The 21,873-nt window shown below is 46.7% G+C and overlaps 2 protein-coding genes across 2 annotated transcripts in view; both read left to right on the top strand.

Moving 5' to 3' along the window:
• Positions 1-20,720, top strand: part of CDPF1 (cysteine rich DPF motif domain containing 1) — a 271,203-nt gene extending 250,483 nt beyond the window's left edge. The window contains exons 2-4 of the mRNA XM_063308354.1: positions 16,351-16,504; positions 17,579-17,690; positions 20,501-20,720. Coding sequence (XP_063164424.1) covers positions 16,359-16,504; positions 17,579-17,690; positions 20,501-20,653 — 411 coding nt within the window. The 5' untranslated portion in view covers positions 16,351-16,358 and the 3' untranslated portion in view covers positions 20,654-20,720. The remainder of the gene's footprint in view (positions 1-16,350; positions 16,505-17,578; positions 17,691-20,500) is intronic.
• Positions 1,424-9,013, top strand: PKDREJ (polycystin family receptor for egg jelly). Its single transcript, XM_063308703.1, has 3 exons — positions 1,424-1,451; positions 2,934-3,606; positions 4,081-9,013. Exons 1-3 carry the CDS (start codon positions 1,424-1,426, stop codon positions 9,011-9,013), a joined length of 5,634 nt encoding a protein of 1,877 aa, XP_063164773.1.
• Positions 20,721-21,873: the final 1,153 nt, after the last annotated feature.

The raw sequence follows: 21,873 nt of genomic DNA, 5'->3' as shown, positions 1-21,873 counted from the left end.
AATATAATATACATTGATTATAGCATGTGTACAAATGGCTATATATTTTTTTTACTTTACAACTTTTGAATCCTATTTGTTCCACCCAAATGCTGATGTGTTGGAAGTGTCAAAGCCTCTAGAACACCCTTTTTCCATAAGCGATGGATGAATCCACAGGGCAACAGCTACAGTTGGGTACTCTGAATGGGCTTTCAGAAATCATACGGCATAATTGCAGCCCATCATAGTATTTTTAATGTATTCAGTACCAAGTTCCCAACAGTAGAAAAGTTGTTGGTCATGAACTTGTTAAGAGCAACTGAGATGGAGCCAGACGGTGGGAAAAGATTATTGTACCATCTGCATGTGAGTGGTGAGTGAAACCTTTGAAGCCCCCGTTTTTTCACTTCTCTGAACACTTGCTCATGTGGATCTTTCTGAACCACTAATGTCAGCTCATAAGTGATCTAAATTGATTTGAACAGCTCATAAGTGATCTAAATTGATTTGAACAGCTCATAAGTGATCTAAATGGATTTGAACAGCTCATAAGTGATCTAAATGGATTTGAACAGCTCATAAGTGATCTAAATGGATTTGAACAGCTCATAAGTGATCTAAATTGATTTTTCTTGGGAACAAATACTTGCATTACCTGATTTAAACATGGTTTAATGTGACGGGATATTTAAAAAATACAATTTGAAAAAAAAATCTTAAAATACCATTGATATGTAGCTCACTGACAGAAAACACAGTTGGCTGATGGTGATGATATTAAGCAATAATACATCCTTAGTTTAAGACTGCACCTGTTTCTCGATGTGCTGGGGAAAAAACTCTGTCCCAGGTCCTGGGGAATTCCTGCCACTTAGCAGTGTTGCTCAACCTTGGCCACTTTAAGATGTATGGGCTTCAATTCCCAGAATTCCCCAGCCAGCCATTCTGAATTCTGGGAGTTGAAGTCCAAACATCTTAAAGCGGCCAAGGTTGAGCAACACTGACTTAGAGCAACATAATCAAGGGGTGGCCAGAATTACAACCTAACAGAACTCCAACAGAGGTTGCCCAGTGAGGTGTCAAGTTCTAGAATTCACACCGTCATTCCACCTACAGCAGTTAAGGCTGTTGATCCCAACCTCGCCAGATGCATTTCCTCTTCCTGTTCAGGGTTTGCTTCCCATGGGCAGTAACCATGCCCCTTTCTTTATGCCTGCCCCCACCCTTGGTGACCTCTGACCAACCAAACCACATCTATTGGCAGGAAGAAGACAAACCCCAGACCTCGTTTTCATGGGACGCTAACAGTGAGCATGGTTCTTTCAGAGCTGTAGGGCTTCTTTCAAGAGCTTGGAAGCAACTGAGAGATGGGCCTTCTCTACAGCGTTGTTGGGTCTGGAGATCCACTTTTGTACATAACGTGCTTCTGTGGTCAGGACAGATGGCGCTGGGACCTGTCTTTGCTGAAGGTAACATCCGTCCTCCTTCAAACGCCACCCAAATCACAATCCAGTGTGTCTCCTGTTCCTGCAGAGGGCCTACCTGTCTTCACCAACATCTGAGAATTAAGTTGTTTTGCCAAGGCGTTCAGCCCTTCTTGCTTTGGCCACCTACACTCCCCAGTCATGACTGGAAACCAGTGCAGCTAGGCTGCTGTGCATGCTTTGCTAAAACAAGATGGTGCCATCATTCCAGGTATAGATGGGGTGGCCCTACAGCCATTTTCCTTCCCATCAGCCATCGTCCAAGTTCTCCACCATGTAACCACTATCATCGGGGTCGGCTGCCCCACAGGTGCTCCTCCTATTTCAGGTATGGTCTGATTGTGCACTACACCCACCAAGGATTATGCATTCCTTCCCTCCATGTCAAGCAAGGTCCATTGGTCAGGCTTGGTCTGGATGTGCAGGTGGAACCCATCATATTGCATCTTTTCAGTGCCCATTCCAAATTACTCAGAATCCCTCATGGGACTATCAGTCTCTTCTGGAACATCTCCTCGGCCAACTCCCAGCGAAAGACCTACAGCCTGGTGGATGCTCACAGCAGACGGATCTGGTCTACCATATACAATCCATATGCTTTACGGAACAACTACTCTGTTGCTTCTACCCCACCGCCTTCTAGGAGCAAAGTTGTGGCTAGTCTCTCTTTGGTTCTTGAAGAGGCAGAATCTGGAGATTTGAGTGGGGCATTAGATTTCTCAGGTCCCATTTTAGGTCTAAGGTTCAGGAATCAGCCCCTGGTTTATGTTACTCTCAACACACAGAAAATCAAGGCAGGTGCCTATTTTTTCAGCCCCACAGAGGGGTTCTCCTATGTTCTCAAAGGCTCTTTTAATGACATGCGCACCCCTTCCAGCATTCACTACCTTTTTTACCAACAGCAGAGTCTCTCTTATCTGATCACCCTTGAATTTGTCCACGGGTGCTGGTACAGGTTCAGCATCCATCTGTATCTTAACAGAAAAGGAGTCTCTTTGAAGCCTTATCCAGAGAAAGACATAGAAATTCACATTTTCAACAGTGGCCCTTCGTTTGTGCCAAGCGCAGTCTACGTTGCTTGGTTTATTCCTCTGCAGCACCCGCTACTGCAGCATAAGTGGACCTTCAGCCTACAATGTTTTGACACAGAGAAGGAAGGCCTTCTGTGGAATGACACGTACAGTTATAGGGACCGTGTCGAAAGTGCTGCCCATTTTATACCTCACTCTGACCTTCCTTTTGACCCCGCTTTATATGCAGGCTTTGTAGCAGAAGTCAACTGCACACGAATTGGCCAAATTCTTATTATTTTAAAAACCACGGTCAGTGCTTACATCTCAAAGGTCCTGAAGTCTACCGTTGATTGCCTTCAAAGATTTTGTATCCTTAAAAGAGTAAAAATCCAGGAATCTAATCATACTAATCCTGTTTTAAATTATAGTGAAAAGGCCTCTTTTACTCTTTCAGCTGATACCGAGGTGAATTGTCTGGAACCGAGGCCAACACATATTACCTGGAAAATCTATAAAGTTCCAGATCTGAAGACTGGTCCAGACTGGTCAAAACCTTTGGACCCACCTGGAGTTGGGAGAAAAGATCTCTTAATCTTAAAAATTCCTGCTGCTAGCCTGGGTGAAGGCTTATATTTATTCAATTTGACCATAACATTAACCACAAGGGACACTTTAGAGAAAGCAGAAGACTCCGATTCAGTGTTTGTCAGGATTAGGCCCAGCAGACTTCTAGCGGTCATCGCTGGAGGTGATTTGCAGACAGTTGGCTTTTCTGAGCAGTGGATTCTGGACGGCTCCGCTTCTTCTGATCCTGATGCCCCCCAACCCTTCGAAGGCCTCACCTTCACTTGGTACTGCTCCCGACAAAAAGCAGACTACATTTCCATGACCTTGAGCAAGACAGGGAAGTGTCGTCCCGATCAGGCAGATTTGAAATGGACAACTTCTTCAGATCCAGTGCAGACAGTTCCACCCAGAACCCTTCAAGAAAACACCATGTACTATTTTCTTCTGGTGGTTCGTAAAGGAAGGAGACATGCCCAGGTTGAACAAAGGGTACATGTGCAGGCTGGTGCTCGGCTGGCGCTGAACATCACGTGTATTGAAAACTGTGGAAGGTCAGTGATGCCAACAGAAAGATTTTGCCTCTCTGGCAAATGCCTAAATTGCAGGAGCTTTAATAGGCCTCAGTACCTCTGGTCACTTTTTTCAGGAAGCTCCTCTGAGCTCCGGTTCGACTGGGCTTCGAAAACGTCAACCGGGAGAACGAATCCATGCCTCTGTATGAAACCACTGAGTTTGATGCATATGGCAGAGCCCTCCTATAGACTCACATTAGAAGTAAGCCTGGAAGGATATGAGTCATCGCTCTACGACTACTTGTTTGTTGTAAATTTACCTCCGGCACCTGGAACGTGTAGCCTTAAACCTCCCACAGGAATCGCTTTTCTAACAAAATTCACTGTTCACTGTAGCGGTTTTGCAGATAAAAATTTGCCTCTCACCTACAAGGTCAAGGTGGCATTAGATGCAATGAAAACACCTGTTAGAGAAGACAGTACCTTGGGCACCATTTTCTACTTTGGGGATCAGCCCAAAAGTCCACCCTCCTTTTTACCTGTTGGCACACCCTCTAAGCAGTATCTTTTGACCGTGTATGTCGAAGTATATGATGCACTTGGTGCTTATTCCCAGATAACTTTACCAACAACAGTGCACAGCCCTTTGAAAGACAAGGATCCAGGGGCTGTGCTAAAGGAACTGCATAGTTTGACCAGTGGAAGATCAGCGCCAATAACACACTTTCTCCACAGTGGAAATTACTTAAGGGCAGGTTATTTTGTCAACCTGGTGGCTTCTGCTTTAAATGATCTAGAAGTGCTTCCAAGACTTCATTCCTCTAAGACAGAACTGCGTGAAACTCTTTTGAGCCATTCTGCTGGAATCCCAATAACAAACGGAATGGAGGCAAATCAAATGATCTCAAGTATTCTGCAGATAACACAAGAAATCAGGGAAGTCAATAGGAAATCACAGCTGCTTGCAGTCCGAAAGCTCAGGGAAGTGGTTCATGGGTTGAGAAGGCATACCAAAGAAAATGGGGGATCTAAGGAAATAGATGTTCTCGGAACTGCTATTCTTGCTGGGTTGTCCAACGTCCTGAAAGCTTCTCTGTTAAAAAATCCACACAGCCACCGAAACGTGGCTGAGGAAACTATCTCCGTCATGGAAATTTTAGCAGACCTCCTCTTACAAGGCAAAGTCCCAGGAGAAAATGAAACCACCATAGAAACTGACGACTGGACCATCTCATTAAGGAAAGAGGAAAAGCACAATACTTCTGACACTTTTGCCACGAGAAGAGACTGCCAGAACTGTTTCCATCCCAAAATGAACCAGGCGGAATACGACCAGTTGCCCGGAGATGCAGTGATTTCTACTGTGCTTTATGACTTTGAGAAGAGCCCCTTTTCCTGGTTGCCATCTTCAGACGACATTAGCACAAGGGTGGCTGGGTTCAAGATGGCAGGAACTAAATCTAACGGTGACGTGATTGGAATTGTGCCCGATGTGGCTGAAATGATCCTGACCAGAAATGAGGAGAAGACAGTTGTATTTGAGATGATGGTGGAACGCAGCCAAGCCTTCCCTGAAGCATCTGGAGGATTTAGCTTTGAAGTCTGTAGGAACTCCAAAGACATCTTAATCCAGATAGTGACGAAACTAAAGCTCACTTTCCAAGTGTTCATATACGTGGGTCTCAAGCTTAGTCGTCCTCCTATAGCTATTTTTAATGTTTCCCATACTAAGCCAGTGACATCAAAGACTAAGAATTCCACAGGTGATGATTGTGTATTTCAGACTCCTTATGTTTTTTGCCTTTCTCAGACATTACTCAAATCCATATTCCAAGGCAGCAGAGCCAAAAAACAAAACATCTCCATTGTTTTCCAATTTGACCACTTTCTAGAAGACCATGACCCACAGCAACTTGGCCTCACTCTGTTTACAGCTGACTGCTTGTATCTGGATGACGTCCAAACACTTTGGAGAGAAGATAAGTGTCATCTCGGACCTCAGACTTCCTGGCGGAAGCTACACTGTGTCTGTGCAGGCAAAACACGCACTTCGAGGACTGCTGACCCACCAACGGGAAGAACCTCCTCAGGGGACATCACATTTTTGGCTGGGAAGGTGACCGTCTATCCTGATCCAGTAGAGATGAGAAAGATCCAGTTTGCCCAAATCCTGAAAAATCCAGTGACAATATTGACTGTACTTTTCATTTTTCTCACCTATATCATGTTGGCTATTTGGGCAATGAGAAAAGATAAGGCTGATGTGGAAAGCAAAGCCCATGTTATCGTCTTGCCTGATAATGACCCCTTTGATAAGATTTGCTACTTGGTCACCATCTATACCGGCAGCCGCTACGGGGCAGGAACAACAGCCAACATTTTCATCCAACTGACAGGGGACGAAGCGGTCAGCGATGTCCATCGCTTGAGCCACCCTGAACATGTGCTTTTTCTCCGTGGGGCCATCAATACCTTTCTCCTGACTACTAAGAATGACCTGGGAGATATTTATTGCTTTCAAGCTTGGCACGATAATGCAGGTTCTTCCCCTAACTGGTTCCTGAGCAGAGTCAGAGTGGAGAACGTGTACACCAAGCAGTCTTGGATGTTCATATGCCGAAAATGGTTTGCTCTGGATAAAGACGATGGCCTAATCGAGAGGGCGTTTGTCGTGGTTCAGCCAATGGCCTCTTTAAACAAAGTGGATTTCTTTCTGATCAGCTTTGCCAAAGACCTGGCAGACAACCACTTATGGTTCTCCATTTTTGCCCGCGTGTGCGCTGGTCCTTTCAACAGGCTTCAGAGACTGTCTTGTTGCTTGGCAATTGTCTTCTGCATCCTGCTGATCAACATGATGTTCTTCAAGGCTGATGTGGACCAGCAGATGTTTTCGGGGCAAGTGCAGTACCTGAGGCTTGTAATAATTGGTATTCAGAGTGCTTTCATTTCGGTCCCTTTGCAGATGATCGTGACAGCTTTGTTCAAATATTCCCAGAAGGAGCCTCCTGTCCAGAAGGTCACTGAAGCTGAGCAAAAAGAATGTTCTGCTTCAATGGCCGGAAATATGAGGAACTGGAAAGAACGTTTGCAGAAATGTTACCTTCTAGAAACGGCTTCAAAATCCCCACAGCCCCGTTTCCCAGATGGCAGCTTCTCCGGCGCCTCTGGTCCCCAAACACTAGAACAGAAAAAGTTTAGGTGGCGGCAGAGAGCAAAAATCCGTCACAATTGCACCATTCCGGAGGGGGATGCCAATGTGATTTCAGCAGAGGAGGAGGCCTCGCAAGGCGGCCATGCCAACATCAATTTTAGCAATAATTATACGGAGAAGGAGGCAGCACACCAAACGAGGCCCCTCAGTATTCCCAGCATGCTTTTCTTCAAGAGACCACAGATCATATCCTGGTGGAATAGGTATGCTTCATGGATGCTGGTCTTGGTCATCTCTACAGCATCCTCGTTTTTCATCATATTGTACAGCCCCTCTCAGGACTACGAAACGTCTTTAGAATGGCTAGCAGCCTCTGCCATCTCGCTCCTTGTGAGCGTGTTCTTCCTTCAAACGCTGAACATCCTCTTCTTTTCTGCCCTAAAATTGATGCACCCCAGCTCCTGTGAAAGCATTCCGTGGTCAAGCAAAGAAACTTTCCTAGAGATTAAGCTGGATGATGTAAGTATGAACGCCGATGACATGCGGGAACTGCACTATGATCTGGTGAGGATGCGGGGCACCAAGCAGTACCAGCCTTTGGAAGAGGATGAGATCACCATTTTTAAGAAAAGAGAGAAGATCCGACACCAGGCCTTGGTTTTCCTAAAGGATGTCGTATGCCACTTTGTCTTTTTACTCCTGATCTTGAACATTGCCTACTCAATGGAGAACACCACAAGTTTTTACTACAATCAAGATATGGACACGAAATTGTCTGAGGGGCTTTCTGAGGTCAGCAAAGTAGACGAGATTTACCTCTGGCTGACGGAGGTCTTTCTGCCGTTGATTCACAACGACCTGCAGCCAACCTTCCTCCCAGAGACCTGGTCCAAAATCCTGGGTTTACCCAAAATGCGGCAGATAAGAGCCAAGAATACTAAAAAAGAATGCTTCTATCCACACAGTTTCATAAATAAATTCGTGATTAGTAAAAGCCACTGCCTCCACAGATACGGTGTTGACGAAGAAGATCACAGGAACTACCTCGGGTCTTGGGAAAACCCAGTTAATAAATCAATTGCCAAGCGTTTCGGCAATTCCACAGGATTCACCTACCACGCCGTCACGGATCCCTGGAGATACAGCTCCTACGGAGAGCGAAACGCGTACGAAGCAGGAGGATACGCTTTCAACTTTTATCCGGAGGAGACGCTGTCCGAATCAATGAAAAGAATGGAGTCTTTGGAAGGAAGCAACTGGCTGGATGAAAATACCTGGGCGCTGATAGTCGAGATGACCACGTTTAATCCCGACGTAGACTTGTTCTGCAGCATTTCCGTTGTCTTTGAAATTTCTCACTTAGGCCCCATTAACACAACCTTGTGGATCCACTCCTACAAACTCCCCATTTTCAAGCAGCTGAACCAAGGGGAGAAGTTTGTTTTCATAACAGTGGGCTACATGCTGGTCTTCTATATTATTGATGAGTTCTGTGTAGTGGAGCAACAGAGACTGGACTACCTAAAAAACGTTTCCAATTTGATTAACTTTGGAATAAAGGCTGTGTGCTTCTTCTTCCTTCTGCAACTTGCGTTCAAGTTCAAACTGGCTTCCAGCCTCATTGAGCTCTATCTACGCCACCCGGATGAATTCGTCCCGTTCCATAAAGTTTCTCACGTCGACAAAACCTTGCGGATCACTCTAGGATTTCTAGCCTTTCTGATCATCCTGAAAACGCTTCGGTATTCCCGTTTCTTTTACGACGTGCGCCTGGCCCAGAGGTCCATTTTAGCTGCCCTGCCTGGCATCTGCTCTATGGCCTTAGTGGTGGCGGTGTACTTCTTCGTCTACATGGCATTTGGCTACCTTGTCTTTGGCCAGTATGAGTGGAATTACAACATGATGACGCACTCGGCCCAGACGGTCTTCTCCTACTGTGTTTCGGCCTTCAAAGACACGGCTTTCAGGTCCAACAGAGTGCTGGGGGGCCTCTTCCTGGCCTCCTTCATGATGGTGATGATCTGCGTCTTGATCAATTTATTTCAAGCCGTGATTATGTCGGCTTACGAGGACATGAAGCAGCCCGTTTACGAGGAGCCTTCCGATGAAGCGGAGGTGGTCAATTTTTTGTTAAATAAAATCCGCCGAATCTGGTACTTCGTAACCTGCAGGCCTGTATCCACCACGGAGACGGAGCTTTTTAATCGAGTCCTCTTTGGGCTTCCTGAACGCAGAAGCAGGCATCACCTTGGACTCAAAGCCAGGAAAATAAATGGGCGGAAGATGGTTTATCTGGTCATTTGAGTCTACGGTAAAACGAGGACAAAGAGGTGAAGAAAAACGGGCTGTTTAAATCATGACTCGAATTCCTAACGGCATCTTTTCAGGCATTACCCTCAGCATCCACTCGGTTTATTTACCGCACAATATTGTGGAATAATTATTCTTAATTACTGGCAAGCATACCTATAGCTAATCAGGATGAGCAATGTATCCACGTTATCTGATTTCTTTCACTTTCTTGCCTGTCTTCCTTCATTAGCTTGGTTATGGTAGAACAAACACGATCAGGACCAAGACTTTTATGCAACTATTTTAAACTCTCTGTATTTATTTTATTTATTTCAGAGATCTTGTTCAGGCAAACTCATTCTTATCCCTTAATTTTGGGGATAAGGAATGAGTTTGCCTGAACAAGGTGCAGCATTAATTAAAGTTTTCGACGATGGCCGGTGGCCGAAGAGTCTCAAGCATCCTTTTCTCAGAGAGTTAGAATCGAAACTTAAAGACAAGGGCTGAAATTAACACAAGAGGGTTTGCTGGTTTTTAAATGTTTCAGAGGGAGTTTCATAAACACCATGAGAGCACCTCGCTGCCGAAGAATGATCACCTTCAAGATTAAACAATATTTTAAATCTTTCCACTGTTCTGTTTTTATCCTTAACATGTCTTCAAAGCTGCTGTCCCATGTTCTGCATTAGGCATAGGAATTGGCACAATAAATGGGTTAGTGTCCATTAGGGGTGTCCGCAAGGTATGGTCAAAAAAGTCAATAATAAATAATCACAGTGTGCAAGTGTGTGTGCATGTGAAAAAATCAGGAGTCTGGTGGTGCCTTTTCCGATGCAGAAATTTTATGAAAAGGCGGAAGCTTTCAGAAGATTGCATTCCTGCAATCTTCTTGCCTGCACAGGGGAAGTAGCTTGCCACAGCCCGCTTCCCCTATGATTTTCCAACTTCCCAATGCCCCCCCCCCCGCCCAGTCCTGCGATTTCCTGATGGTCTGCCATCCGAGGAATCCTCCGCAGGTCCAGCTCTGCCCACCCGCGGGCTCTCAGCAGATGGACAGCTGGCTCCTGGCTGGGCCGGGTAGCCAAATATAAGAGACTTGCGTTATCCCCTGAATTTATGGAGAAGCCAAAATGGATTTTCTCGGGATTTCCTTCCAGTAAGCGCGTTCAACTGAGCCGGATGTACCTTGGGCGTCCGCGTTTCGGAAGGGGAGCTCCAGCGCGCAACCGAGCCACCCCCGCGCATCTCCAAGCGCCGCGCGACGTTGCGCCGTTCCCAAAGCGCTGCATCGCTCCTTGAAGGGTGGGTGGGGCAATGGGGCTGAACTTGTAACGTCATCGCTGTGGGCGTGGCCAGGAAACAGGAAGCAGCTGCTCGAGAGCCCCCCATCCCCACCCCAGACCCCGGGGGTTACGCGCGAGTCTCACCTGTGAGCTTAAGCGGCCAGGTACGTTCCCGGGAAAGGCGGCGAAGGGGGCTCCCTTTAAGGGAGTGCAGGGCGGCGCGGATCTGTGCCTGCTTGCTCGGGAGTAGACCTGCCTGGCCTCGGCGTCCGGGGGGGCCATCCTCCGGCATTTCCGCCCTGCAGCGCAGCGGGGCTTCGTTGCACCTGGCGGCTAGAAACCGGCGGTCTTCGATGCAGCCCGCTGCGCGCTCCGGAGGAAGAAGCGTCCGGGGGTCCGTGGGATCTACCCTCGAGGAGGAGGGGAGAGAATTGCTGCCTTGGAGTGAATGGGGCTAGGCATGAACGTGGGGGGGGGGGGGGGGGTTGCTGGCCGCAATTTCAAATTACTCCACAAAGTGGGGGTTGTTTTAAAAAGAACAGCAGTTGCATTGAAGGGGGTCCTTTCGGGGAGAAATCGGGGGCTCTCTCTTTTCCAGAGAGGGCTGAGCTCACAAACGCTAAGCAGGGTTGGACCTCGTTAGGCCTGAATGGGAAACCACCTGGAAATGCAACTGGATTGGAGGCCGGGTTCGCTTTGGGATGGCTTTCAGGATGGCTGTCAGCCCTTCAAGGTAGGCCAGGGCAGTAAACAGACCCGGCAGGGAATGCAGAAATGCTGTTTTATTCAGAATCCTGAAAGCCTTTCCTGCCCCTTTCTGAGGACCACAAGGTCAAGGCCGGGCTGTCCAGACTTCCAACTTTCCCAGGCTGAGCCGCCGTTTCCCCTTTCCCTCTTCCTTCTCAGGGCCAGAGCTACCTTCCTCCACACCGGCTTCTTGGAGGAACGGTTTCCCACCCCGCGTTCAGTCGGTGATCTTACTAACGGCTTTTGCGTGGGCTCAGCAGCCCAGCAGGGCATTGCCAGTGGTGGCCCTGCCAATGTGGAATTTCCCCTTCGCAGAACTTTAGATGTGCCTCTTTGATGGCTCCGTTTTAAGAAGCAAAACACTTATTTTTGTTACCTGGCCTTTTCCCCATAGAATGGCTGTGTCTTTTAGTCTTTGGGATCAGGGACATCGGGGGTGGTCAGAAAAGTCAAGATGGTGGCACGACTCCTTGATCACCCCCTTGTGATTGAAATCAACATTGCATAGAGGACAGGCTCTGGCCTCTCTCGGGTCATTGGAAGGCCTTGTCCTGCTCCAGCACAGCTAAGGATGTTCCCCAGATTATGTTGGTGAGGGCCACACCCTTCTCAGAGAAGCCCCTCTCTCTGGAGTAGTTAGACCAGGGTTTCTCACCCTCAGCACCTTTGAGATGGGTGGACTTCATGGGTGGCTGGGGAATCCTGGGAGTTGAAGTCCACACATCTTAAAAGTTGTGAAGGTTGAGAAGCACAGATTTAGGGAATATAGACTTGTCCTTCTTCTCCGATTAGTCTGTGGTGGTGAGAAGATACATTCATGTGATATTTGTGCCGTCATGCATGGATGGATAAACGCATTGCTTGTGCCAGTCTGACTCCCTAACGCAGTTGGCTGAGCTGGTGATGGAGGGCCTGTGGTCATGCCGTGTCCAAGGTACCAGGGGGACCACTGCCACGAAACCCTGCGTTTCAGTGATGGGGCCTTCTGGGTCCTCATGCCACGCGTGGTTTGGGCTTTTTAAAATTATATTTAATTGCATTTCTAAGATGCTCTTAGGTCCTGTAACTATGTTTGCTAGTTTTTGTGACTGTGGCAGGATGTAAATTTGATTTCCAAATCTGAAAAAGTAACAAGTATCACTGATTAAAGGTTGGCGATACCACATCCAAAGCAGCAAAGGCCTAAGAAATAAGATTCCTGTTAAGCTATCGGTTAGGTTGGCAGCCTTTCTGTGCTTCTCACCTGCAAAGGAAAAGAGATCCACGTGCACAGGAAAGCGGCGAGTTGCTTCCACGTCAAGATTTTAGTTTGATTGATTGATTGATCTGACAATTACCTGCAGGTTGTTACAGGGTAACAATAAAAGCAGCAGCAGAATTAAGACAAGTCCCAATTGCAAAACCAAAATACGAAGGAGGGGGGAAAAGATCGGAAGGAGCAGAAGAGGTGCAGGGAATGTTCCTGAAGGCCTCTTCGGAAAAGCTCCCTTTTTAATAACTTTCTCAAAGCTTCCAGGGAGGGGGCCAGCCTGATCTCAGGGGGCAGTCTAGCTAAAACATTTGCACGGTCTCTAGAAACATCCAACCTTGGCATTTGAGACCCAGCATTTCTTGGCTGGTTCTCCTCTGCCAGTGATCTCTGCCAAGGCCTGATGCACCCTCAGCACTTCTGGTTTTGTCCTCTAGATGGCAGCAGTGCCCACAGATGAGCAAGAATATTACTCATCCATTAATATACAGGTAGCCCTCATTTAGTGACCACAATTGGAATTGGCAACTCGGTTATTAAGCCAAGTAGTTGCTAAATGAAACAGCAACTGTGCTATTGATCTCACTTCAGCTTTCCTTTGCTTTACAGACCTGTGAAGGTCATAAATGCGAGGAAAGGTCACAAAGCTACTTTTTCATCACTGTCGTAACTGCAAATGGTTGCTAAACGAGGATGACCTGTAATGAGATAGGAGTGTTTGATAACTTCTGGCTAGTTCCAGGGTAGTATTAGGGAGCACCGACTTGTTGCCAGTGCTCCTACATGAATTTCTACATGGATTTTACATTTATATTTATATTTATATCTGGGAATTGTATTTATATTATAGATGTTATTTATGGTTATTGTTTTAATGTTTTTGTTTTATTGTAAATCACCCAAAGTCCCCCTCTTCAGGGGAGATGGGCGGTGACAAAATTTGAAAAAGGAACACATAAATAAACAAACTGATGGCCTCCGCTCATCCCAAATCTAGGATGCAGGGTGTCTGCAGTGTATGGTCAAAAAAGATGGCAGTCACAATGGTGGGATCAAGACTTAAACCAGTTTTATGTGCGTTGCATGTGCCGGAGTGTTTAGAGCGGTGTTTCCCAACTGTGGCGGCTTGAAGAGGTGTGGACTTTGACTCCCAGAATTCCCCAGCCAGCTCTGCTAAGTGGTCTAAGTAGTCCGCCTTTCACTCACTTTACCTTTACCTTTAATTAGTGGCCCCATTCTGTTGGGCATCGCTGGAGGTTGGGCCTAATTTAGGCACAATAACATCCCATGGCTTGTATTTAAGCCTAAATCCATGGTTTGATCTTGCACAAATGCAAAGGATAAACCATGATTATCAGTTTATCTTCTCAGAACACTGACCTTTGTGTGGTGAAGTTATCTCTGGAGACAGGACAATGCACGGCTGATGCATAAGCCTCTTAGTTGCCGGTTTCGTGCTTTGATAACCCACATAACTCAGGGTTAGTGGAATGTCTGAACTAGCAAGACAAATTTGCCCCTGGCATGATCAGATTGCTGCCTCCTGATCCAGAAAATCCTGGTGTTAATATTCCCACTGGTTGCACTTAATAATTATGAGAGAACACCCTGCGGGGGAAAATCCTACAAGTGCTGGTATTGAGTGTAATTTGGTGAGATTAAATAAAAGGTGTGTCAGTGGAAATCCTCTTTGACATAGACTGAACCTTCTGTTGAGGCTTGTCTGCCCTTAATCACAGCCCAATTACTTGAGAAAGAGCCCTTAAAGAACCACAGAACTAATTTACTCAGGAGAAGAACCTTGGAGGGAAAGGTTCCTCCCCTGAATAAATTAGTTCTGTGGTTCTTTAAAGCAGGGTGTGGACTTCATCTCCCAGAATTCCCTAACCAGCATTTGTGGACTTCAACTCCCAGAATTCCCCAGCCAGCATGCTGGCTGGGGAATTCTGGGAGTTGAAGTCCCCACGTCTTAAAGCTGCCAAGGTTGAGTAACACTGCTTTAAGCTAAAGATGGCTTGTTTAGATCTCTGTGGATCCTCATGAACATCTCAGACATAGGACCATTAAACGCCGTTTAATTTTGCATTGAACTTTCGCATTATTATTTCTTAACTTTATTTTGCGCAACACAAGATGGTGTACTTAATGCTCCTTCTCCTATGTTCCCCTCGTCAGCAGCCTTGAGAGGTGGGTTTGGCTGAGAGACTGGGACTGGTGGCCCACAGTCACCCAGCCGGCTTCCGGGACTGCGGGAGGACTAGAACTCATGGTCCCCTGGTTTCCAGCCCAGTACCTTAACCACTAGACCAAACCATTATCCTGTAGATGTGTACGGGTGATCCCCACATATCCTGAGGGTGAAGCATCATGCTTATAAACCTGATTTGTGAAACAACAGCATTCCATGCCCAGAAAAACAAGGATTTCTGCTTGTCCACCACTGGGCAGGAAGGACCACCAGCTGGTTGTCTTGTTATCGCTGGATAATCTTCAAGGTCTCTTGAGTTGGTTGTACGAATTCACCCTCTCTCCAAAACCTCATTAACCTCCACACCAAACATGGTCAGCTGCTCATGGAAAGCCAGCTGAGATGTCACAGGAGGTTGCATAGCTTCGCCCTCGTACATCTTGTTCCACCACACAAGCTGGGGGGCTTTCCACTGTGTCAAAGAACGAAAACTCCAAACAAAATACTTTTGTCAGTGGGAGAGGTGTGATATTGCAGGTTTTTCAATGCAGAGGAATTCTAAAAAAACCCATCATTCAAACCTCATACGTTACCCATTTAGCCGGAGCCTTAGTCAAGCCGTTACATGTCAGCCTTAATAAGAACCTAAAGCTCATCTGCCTTTCAGGTTTAAGGATGAATAAATGAGTATGATAAATTCCTCAAGGCCTCTGCCCTACTGGAGCTAAGGTGAATATAACTCAAAAAACGAGGCAAGTGATGCTTCTTGATCCCTAGGCGTTTCTCTCCACTTTCTCCTGTAATCAACATTGTGGGTGCTTTTGAACCACAAATCCGGGTCCTTCCTCCTTCGTCCAGGCTCTTCTACGAAGACGCAGGTCTCGGGTGTGGGGCCAGACCCCTCGTACCTTCATGGCCACGTCCATGAAGTTTTTTGGGTAGCATGCAGAAGGGATTTGCCTGTCTTCTTCCAGGATGCATATAGTCCTGGGATTTCTCAGTGGTCTCCCATCCATGTTACCCAGCCCAACCCTGCTTAGCTTTGTGAGATCGGCCAAAGTCAGTAGGTGGTGCTACGAGGTGACTAGTTAAGCTTCTTCTTCAGCTCAACTGGCGCTGTCCTGGACCAGTCCTTGTTGCTTTTCGGGCAGCCATTCAGAAGCGCTTGGTGGTTGCTGCATTCTACTGTACAAAGACAGTGTTGTACGCATCCCTGGGCTGAACAATGTGTAGAATATTCTTGCCTGAACCCCAAGAGGGAATTAAGGTCATTGGGAATGCCACTCTTCTGCCCCTTCTTCTATTTACGATGCTTTAGAGCATTATTTCTCAACCTTGGGAACTTGAAGAGGTGTGGACTTCAACTCCCAGAATTGGGGAGTTGCTGGCTGGGGAATTCTGGGAGTTGAAGTCCACACCTCTTCAAGTTCCCAAGGTTGAGAAACAGTGCTTTAGAGCAAGGGCTCTTAATGTGGGGTGGATGGATTTCAGAGGGTCTCTGAACCTGGATGGGGAAAAATTCAACTTTACTTTCACTAACCTCAATCTGAAATTTAGCTTTTCATCCAATGATGGACAGAGTCAGCAAAGTAATCAATGGCCTCTAGACTCCAAAAAGGTCTGTTAACTTCTACAAATCTCACTGTTGTTATTCCCTAAAAAAAAGGATATTGTCTTTTTACTGATTTGATGGATCCATAAAGAAGCACATATATTACTCTATTACGTTTTTAAATATATTTTGATAACTATATTTGAGCATAATTGGTTTCCTTTGTAATACAGTCTATAGCTCTGTATTTATTTATTTATTCTGATGCCTTTAAATATGCTTTTCTGAGAAGGGGTCTGTATGCTTTGCCAGACTCCCTGGCACAAGAAGATGAAGAGATGAACATTCCTGTTCTCCCACTTTTTCCACCCCATAATAGTGTCCAGATGGAACCGAAGGAAAGCACCTTTGAATGTGAGCTGTGTGGATTAACTGCACCCTACAGCTACTACGGACAGCAGCCTCCAAATGCCTTCTCCGTCACGTAAGTAGGAGGCCCAGCTCATCTTTTTCACCGCTCATGACCCGCATGGTGGAGAACCCAGTCAGGGAACCCAAACTTTCAAGGAGATGTACAGATGATCTCCAGGTCTCCTCCTGGCAGCAAAGCCAGATCCCAGAGGGGCAGCAGTGGGGCCGAGGGGGTGGAGAAGAGGCATGGTTTCTGGATCGTTCTTGCCCATTTCTTTCCTCCTTCACGCTCCGGGCTGGCACCTCACTAGACTGAACAGGGAAAAAGAACTTCCTTCTCTTACTGCTTCTGAAAATGGTGACTCCCCATTATCAATGTCCTACCTTTGAACATGAGTGGCCCAAAAGGTGGAGCACAGATGTGGCAAATGCCCACTTCAGAATGGGCATCTGGGCTGAGACCATCGGGGTCTGCTCACCGAGTGAACCCTTGCTGGCCAGTCCTGATTGGTGTTGTTATAAAGTATAAGAATCACTTCCTTTTCATGGGAGGAACTTTTATGTGGTATGGTCCAAAACAAAATTGTGTGCTTTGTCCTTCAGGCTGACATTCCTAGGAGATGCTAGTTTGGTCATGTCTGCACGGAGTCATATTAGGGGATGTAGAAGGCTTTATGGAGCAAACGCAGTGCCCTGAGGCTCCATTGGCCTGTTCAGATCCCCTAAAACAGGTTTTCCAAACTTGGCAACTTTAAGATGTGTGGACTTCAACTCCCAGAATTCCCCAGCCAGCATTCATGGACTTCAACTCCCAGAATTCCCCAGCCCACATTTGTGGACTTCAACCCCTAGAATTCTAGGGGGTTGAAATCCACACATCTTAGAGTTGCCAAGATGGAAAAGCACTGCTCTAGACACCAGGGAATCAAGAGCTTTTTGTTCAGAGAGTGGGTGCATTGCAGAAAGAGGAGATGGTCGTGCGAAAGGGGCAGTTGTATCCTACGCAGAGTTTCTGGGCACATCAGCTGCCGCTGCCTCTGTGCAAGATGGGAAGCTGCTGATCTCAGAGCTGGGAGGGTGTGCTTGGAGCCTGAGATGCAGCTGGGAAGCGTTTGTGTTGTTCAAACCTGCAGCTCTCCTTTCTCAGCCTCCTGGAAGATTGCTATGTTACGAAAGACCCGTTCACCTCGGAGAAGGGCAGATTCCTTATCCTTGGAGCGCAGTGCAGTCTGTGTCACAAGCGGGTGTGTGTTGACCCGGTAAGTGTCATGCGATCCTGCTGCATTTATATCACTGAGGTCTGTGTCTTCATCTGTGATCTACTGACAGCAGGACTGGGAAAGACAGCCAGCTTTTCTTGTCTTCCAAAATGTCATTCCATAGTATCGGCTCAGGGGCTCAGGTATTTTTAAATGAGCAGACATTTGTCATCAGGGTCAAAGTAGGTTTCAGCTATCCTGCTTCGTTAATTGTTCTTATGCTACTAGATAATGCTTCAAAGCTCCAGACAACCAGTAGAGGGCAGGAAAAGACATCCAGAAAAAAATGCTTTGGTGCCCCCTAGTGGCCACATGGATTGTTGCAGCCCAGATAGAGTGTGCTGACCACTTGGAGAGGGACCTTTCAGACCAGGGACAATTGTGCTGCTCCCTAGAGTTATTTGTTGTCCCCAGATTACAGTACGTCAATCCTCCAACAGATTTTTTGCAGTGCAGACATTTGAAGCTTTTTTTAACCCTTCCCCACTGGCTGTGGCTGGCTGGGGAATTCTGGGAGCCGAAGTCCACACATCTTAAAGTTGCCAAGTTTGAAAAACATTGATTGAAATGAATAAACTACTGATGAAGCCTTAGTGAAGAACTGAGGACCAGCCAAGCTTATTATAGAAGCAAACATTACACTGTGAATTAGCCCAAGATACAGAATGTAATGTCTGGCTCTGGAGCATAACTAAATGATCACACACACACACACACGTGCGCACACACCCTCCATTCCAGCCACTCACCACGCAAGGCTTGCCTCAACTTGGGCTGGCCAGGCACAGGAGACGGCCTTGGCTGGGCTGAACGGTCTGGCTCAGTTGCCGGGCCCTTTGGTGTCTCCCCCCACCGAAAAATCCAGTTGTCCCACCGAAAAATCCAGTTGCTTCTTCAGATGATACTGACTGAAAGGAAGGCACACCGGAGCCTGGGGGAGAAATTCAGAGTGGTTGGAATTATACACTTCCTCCCTTCATTTTAAACCATCCTGATGGAAGAGTGTTTAGGCCATGTAGAACAAGGATAGATGGGTGGGTGGACAGAGATGCATTTTAAAGTACTTTGCTTGTCCTGAGTTCCTGAAAGTGTCAGATTGTGGAGGCATGGAGAACTCTTTGATCTTCTGCCCTGCTGATTCCTCTGAAAGAAATAAGAACGACCAAGGACTTTCATTCTCACCATGGACACAGCATAGCAAGCCACATCCGAAAATGCCAAGCTCCTCCTGGGGTGGTCTCTTCATTCTGAACCCTGCCTTTGAGTCTCTTGCCGAGCAGATCTGTGAGTTGTTTGGCTAGGAACCATCTGCTTGCATCAGATGTGATCGGAAACAGCCGGAAGCTGCGTCCTGCTTTGAGGCTGTAAAAAGGAGTGATTTTTCCCAAGTTGTGCAAGCATTTTTCATCCTAGCTTCCATTCATCCACATATTCTGTGCCAGGGTGTGGTCAGAAGCATGATTCATGAACCACTTCTTTCCTCATCCCCCCTTTCTGAAATGAGGCATGCTAAAGAAACTAAATTTATTCAGGGAAATGTCACAACAACTGGTTGTGGCTTGCATCTGGAACAGACCCCACATGCTCTAGGCCTATGGCAACAGAATAATGGTAAGACTAGTCAGAGACTTTGTGTAAAAGGGCTGAGTGAAGGTGGGGATCTTCCTAAATCACCAAGTCCATTTTGTCTTGCGACCAATTTATACTGAGATTCCCAGGAGCCCAGGATTTGGGGGGCTAAAATGTTGGGTAAAATCAACTAAAGTTGGGAGAGCTATGCCCAACCCAAACTTTTTGAGCTGTGCATACAGATTTTGAGAAGGGCTGTCTATCAAAAAAGTCCCAGGACATTTCTCCATGTGGCCTTTGCGCTGCTCCTGAATCTAGGCCTGTGTGATCTCGCTTGATTGTCTGCGTTCAACAGTTAAGCTGATTTAGTGCCAGCTCAGCTGTGATGTACGTGAAACCCCACCAGAGGTGACCTTGGCAATCCATGTCTTGTGAAGGGCCCATGTACCCATCTCTTGCTTCACCCTGCCTTTCCCTTTCTCAATCAGAGGGCTAGCTGCCTTGATAGCACCATCATTTCACAGACCTTCAGAGCCTCCACAGATAGGGCTGGCTGGCTTTACGGCTCCCCCTTGGAGCACCCATCCAGATTTTTGCAAATCATATTTATCCTGGACTAAAACTATGAAGGGGCATTGATGAAGTACCCTTCCTGGAATTTTTCTGTTGATTCACCAAAGCAGGGCTGGTATCAGCTCTCCTGTGTTCTGAAGGTTTCAAGATTGCCTGATATGACCATGATTCCAGATAAGCTTGAAGTCATTCTGGAGGACTGGAGTCTTTCCCACAGTTTAGGCCAGTGTTTTTCAAACTTGACAACTTCTAAGATGGGTGGGCTTCAACTCCCAGAATTCCCCAGCCAGCATGCTGGCTGGGGAATTCTGGGAGTTGAAGTCCACCCATCCTAAAAGTTGTCAAGTTTGAAACACCAGTTTAGGCCATTTCTTCCATTGCTGACTAGAGAGAGGTAAAGGAATGTTTTGCGTTGGATGGAAGATCCCAGATCAGCTCTCTGCCCCAGTCTGCTGTCTTTGGGAGCGGATAGTGGTTGTTAAGAAGATGTGGGCACCAACCAACAATTCCACATGGGGTTATAACTTGCCCAAAGTTGTACTGCTGACCGCGCTACACGAAGTGTCATCAAAGAACGATGTTGGGTCAAGGCTAAAGACACCTCCGTTGGAATGAAGGTTCGTTAGTCCGATTCATTGATCGATTTCCCCTTTTCTGCTTCTTTTCAGGACTGTAGTCTTTTCTATTCCAAAAGGATTTGCCTCCCCTGCGTGAACTCACACATAAGTGAATTTCCTTTGGAAATTGAAGATGATTTGAAAAAAAAAGCACGCTCAAAATCTTCAAAAAAAGGAGATTCCAAGGATTTGAAGAGAAACTAGCTTGTTTTTATTGCAGATGTGCTTTTGTTGAATAGTCAGAATAAAAACTGTGTCTTTTTCATCTCTAGTAGGAGAATGGTGTTATTTTAATTTATCTTGTACCTATCGGGCAGAAAACCATGGCGGACCAAGAGAGCTGGCTTTGAAAATAAACACACAGGGCTGCGTTGTAAAAAAAGGGAACGGGCCTGAAATAAACTAGCCAAACCTGATTTCCCTGGAGAGAAGGACTGAGAGACAGGAGATAAGAGTTTTGTCCTTGTTTTTTCCGTTTTAAGTATGGCCCTGCTTCACTCCAATCCTTCCCCAGCTCCACCACCTTCTGAGAGGTCAGATTCCACTTCCCATTTCGCTTGTAGGCCTGGATTTGCTCCCTATCTGCAGGATATGGCCAAAAAAGTCAAGATGGCAGCTGCAACAGTGCAGTCAAAGGTCAGCCTGATTTTTACGTGCATCGCCACTCTTTTGACTTTTTTGACCACCCCCTGCGGACACCCACTGTCATCCCTAACAAGGTAGACCACCTTCTGCTGCTTGTTGCATTGCTATCCAGCCCACGCTGGGTTGTCTGAAATAAAAAAGGTAAATGCATTCTTCAGCTGAGCTTGGGGCCTGCCGCCATGAGACGCGTCCCTGTTGACTTCTTCGGGGCTGTTTTCTCAACTTCCTAGTCTAGCATTCAGCCGGGCGATTTTCTGGTGGTCTCTGATCCAAGTACTCACCAAATCTGATGGTGCTGAGCTTTCTAGAGTACAGGCAGTCCTCGCTTAACAACCACAACCGGGAGCAGAATTTCGGTCACTAAGCGATCCGGTCATTAAGCAAATCCAACCTGATTTTACAAACAAAACTGTGCTGTTGAAGCCGCACCCCTTTTTTACATGAATCCCCCCAAGGGTGGAAAATTGGGTTTTTCCTAACTTTCAAGGAGGCTCCGCTTAACTCGCGATCGCAGTTCTGCACCAGGCTTGTGCATGGGATGATGCGAACGGTGCTGCCCAAAGTCAGGAGCCCTGAGGTCCCCTTCTCTTCTTTTCAGCCAGGGATGCCGCGGGACTCCACTAAATGCTTCCCTTTCCGATCATCTCCCTCCCCTCTTTTTGGGCCCAGCAACACTCAGGCCAGAAGGGACCTTCAGGCTTCACTAAGTAATCGTAGCAATCAAAATAATACATCCTAAATCCCCTTCCCCTTTAATGTTTCTTCTTCATCGTGACTTT

Source organism: Candoia aspera, chromosome 7, assembly GCF_035149785.1.
Source record: "Candoia aspera isolate rCanAsp1 chromosome 7, rCanAsp1.hap2, whole genome shotgun sequence".
NCBI classification, from domain to species: domain Eukaryota; kingdom Metazoa; phylum Chordata; class Lepidosauria; order Squamata; family Boidae; genus Candoia; species Candoia aspera.
This window is presented reverse-complemented; position numbering and strand designations above follow the sequence as displayed.

Excerpts from the sequence above, each read along its gene's own strand:
- PKDREJ (XM_063308703.1), top strand. The coding sequence starts at position 1,424 with ATGGCGCTGGGACCTGTCTTTGCTGAAG. Across the intron at positions 1,452-2,933 it reads GGGACCTGTCTTTGCTGAAG|CTGATACCGAGGTGAATTGT; the intron begins GTAACATCCGTC and ends TTACTCTTTCAG. Across the intron at positions 3,607-4,080 it reads AACTGTGGAAGGTCAGTGAT|TCCACCCTCCTTTTTACCTG; the intron begins GCCAACAGAAAG and ends TCAGCCCAAAAG.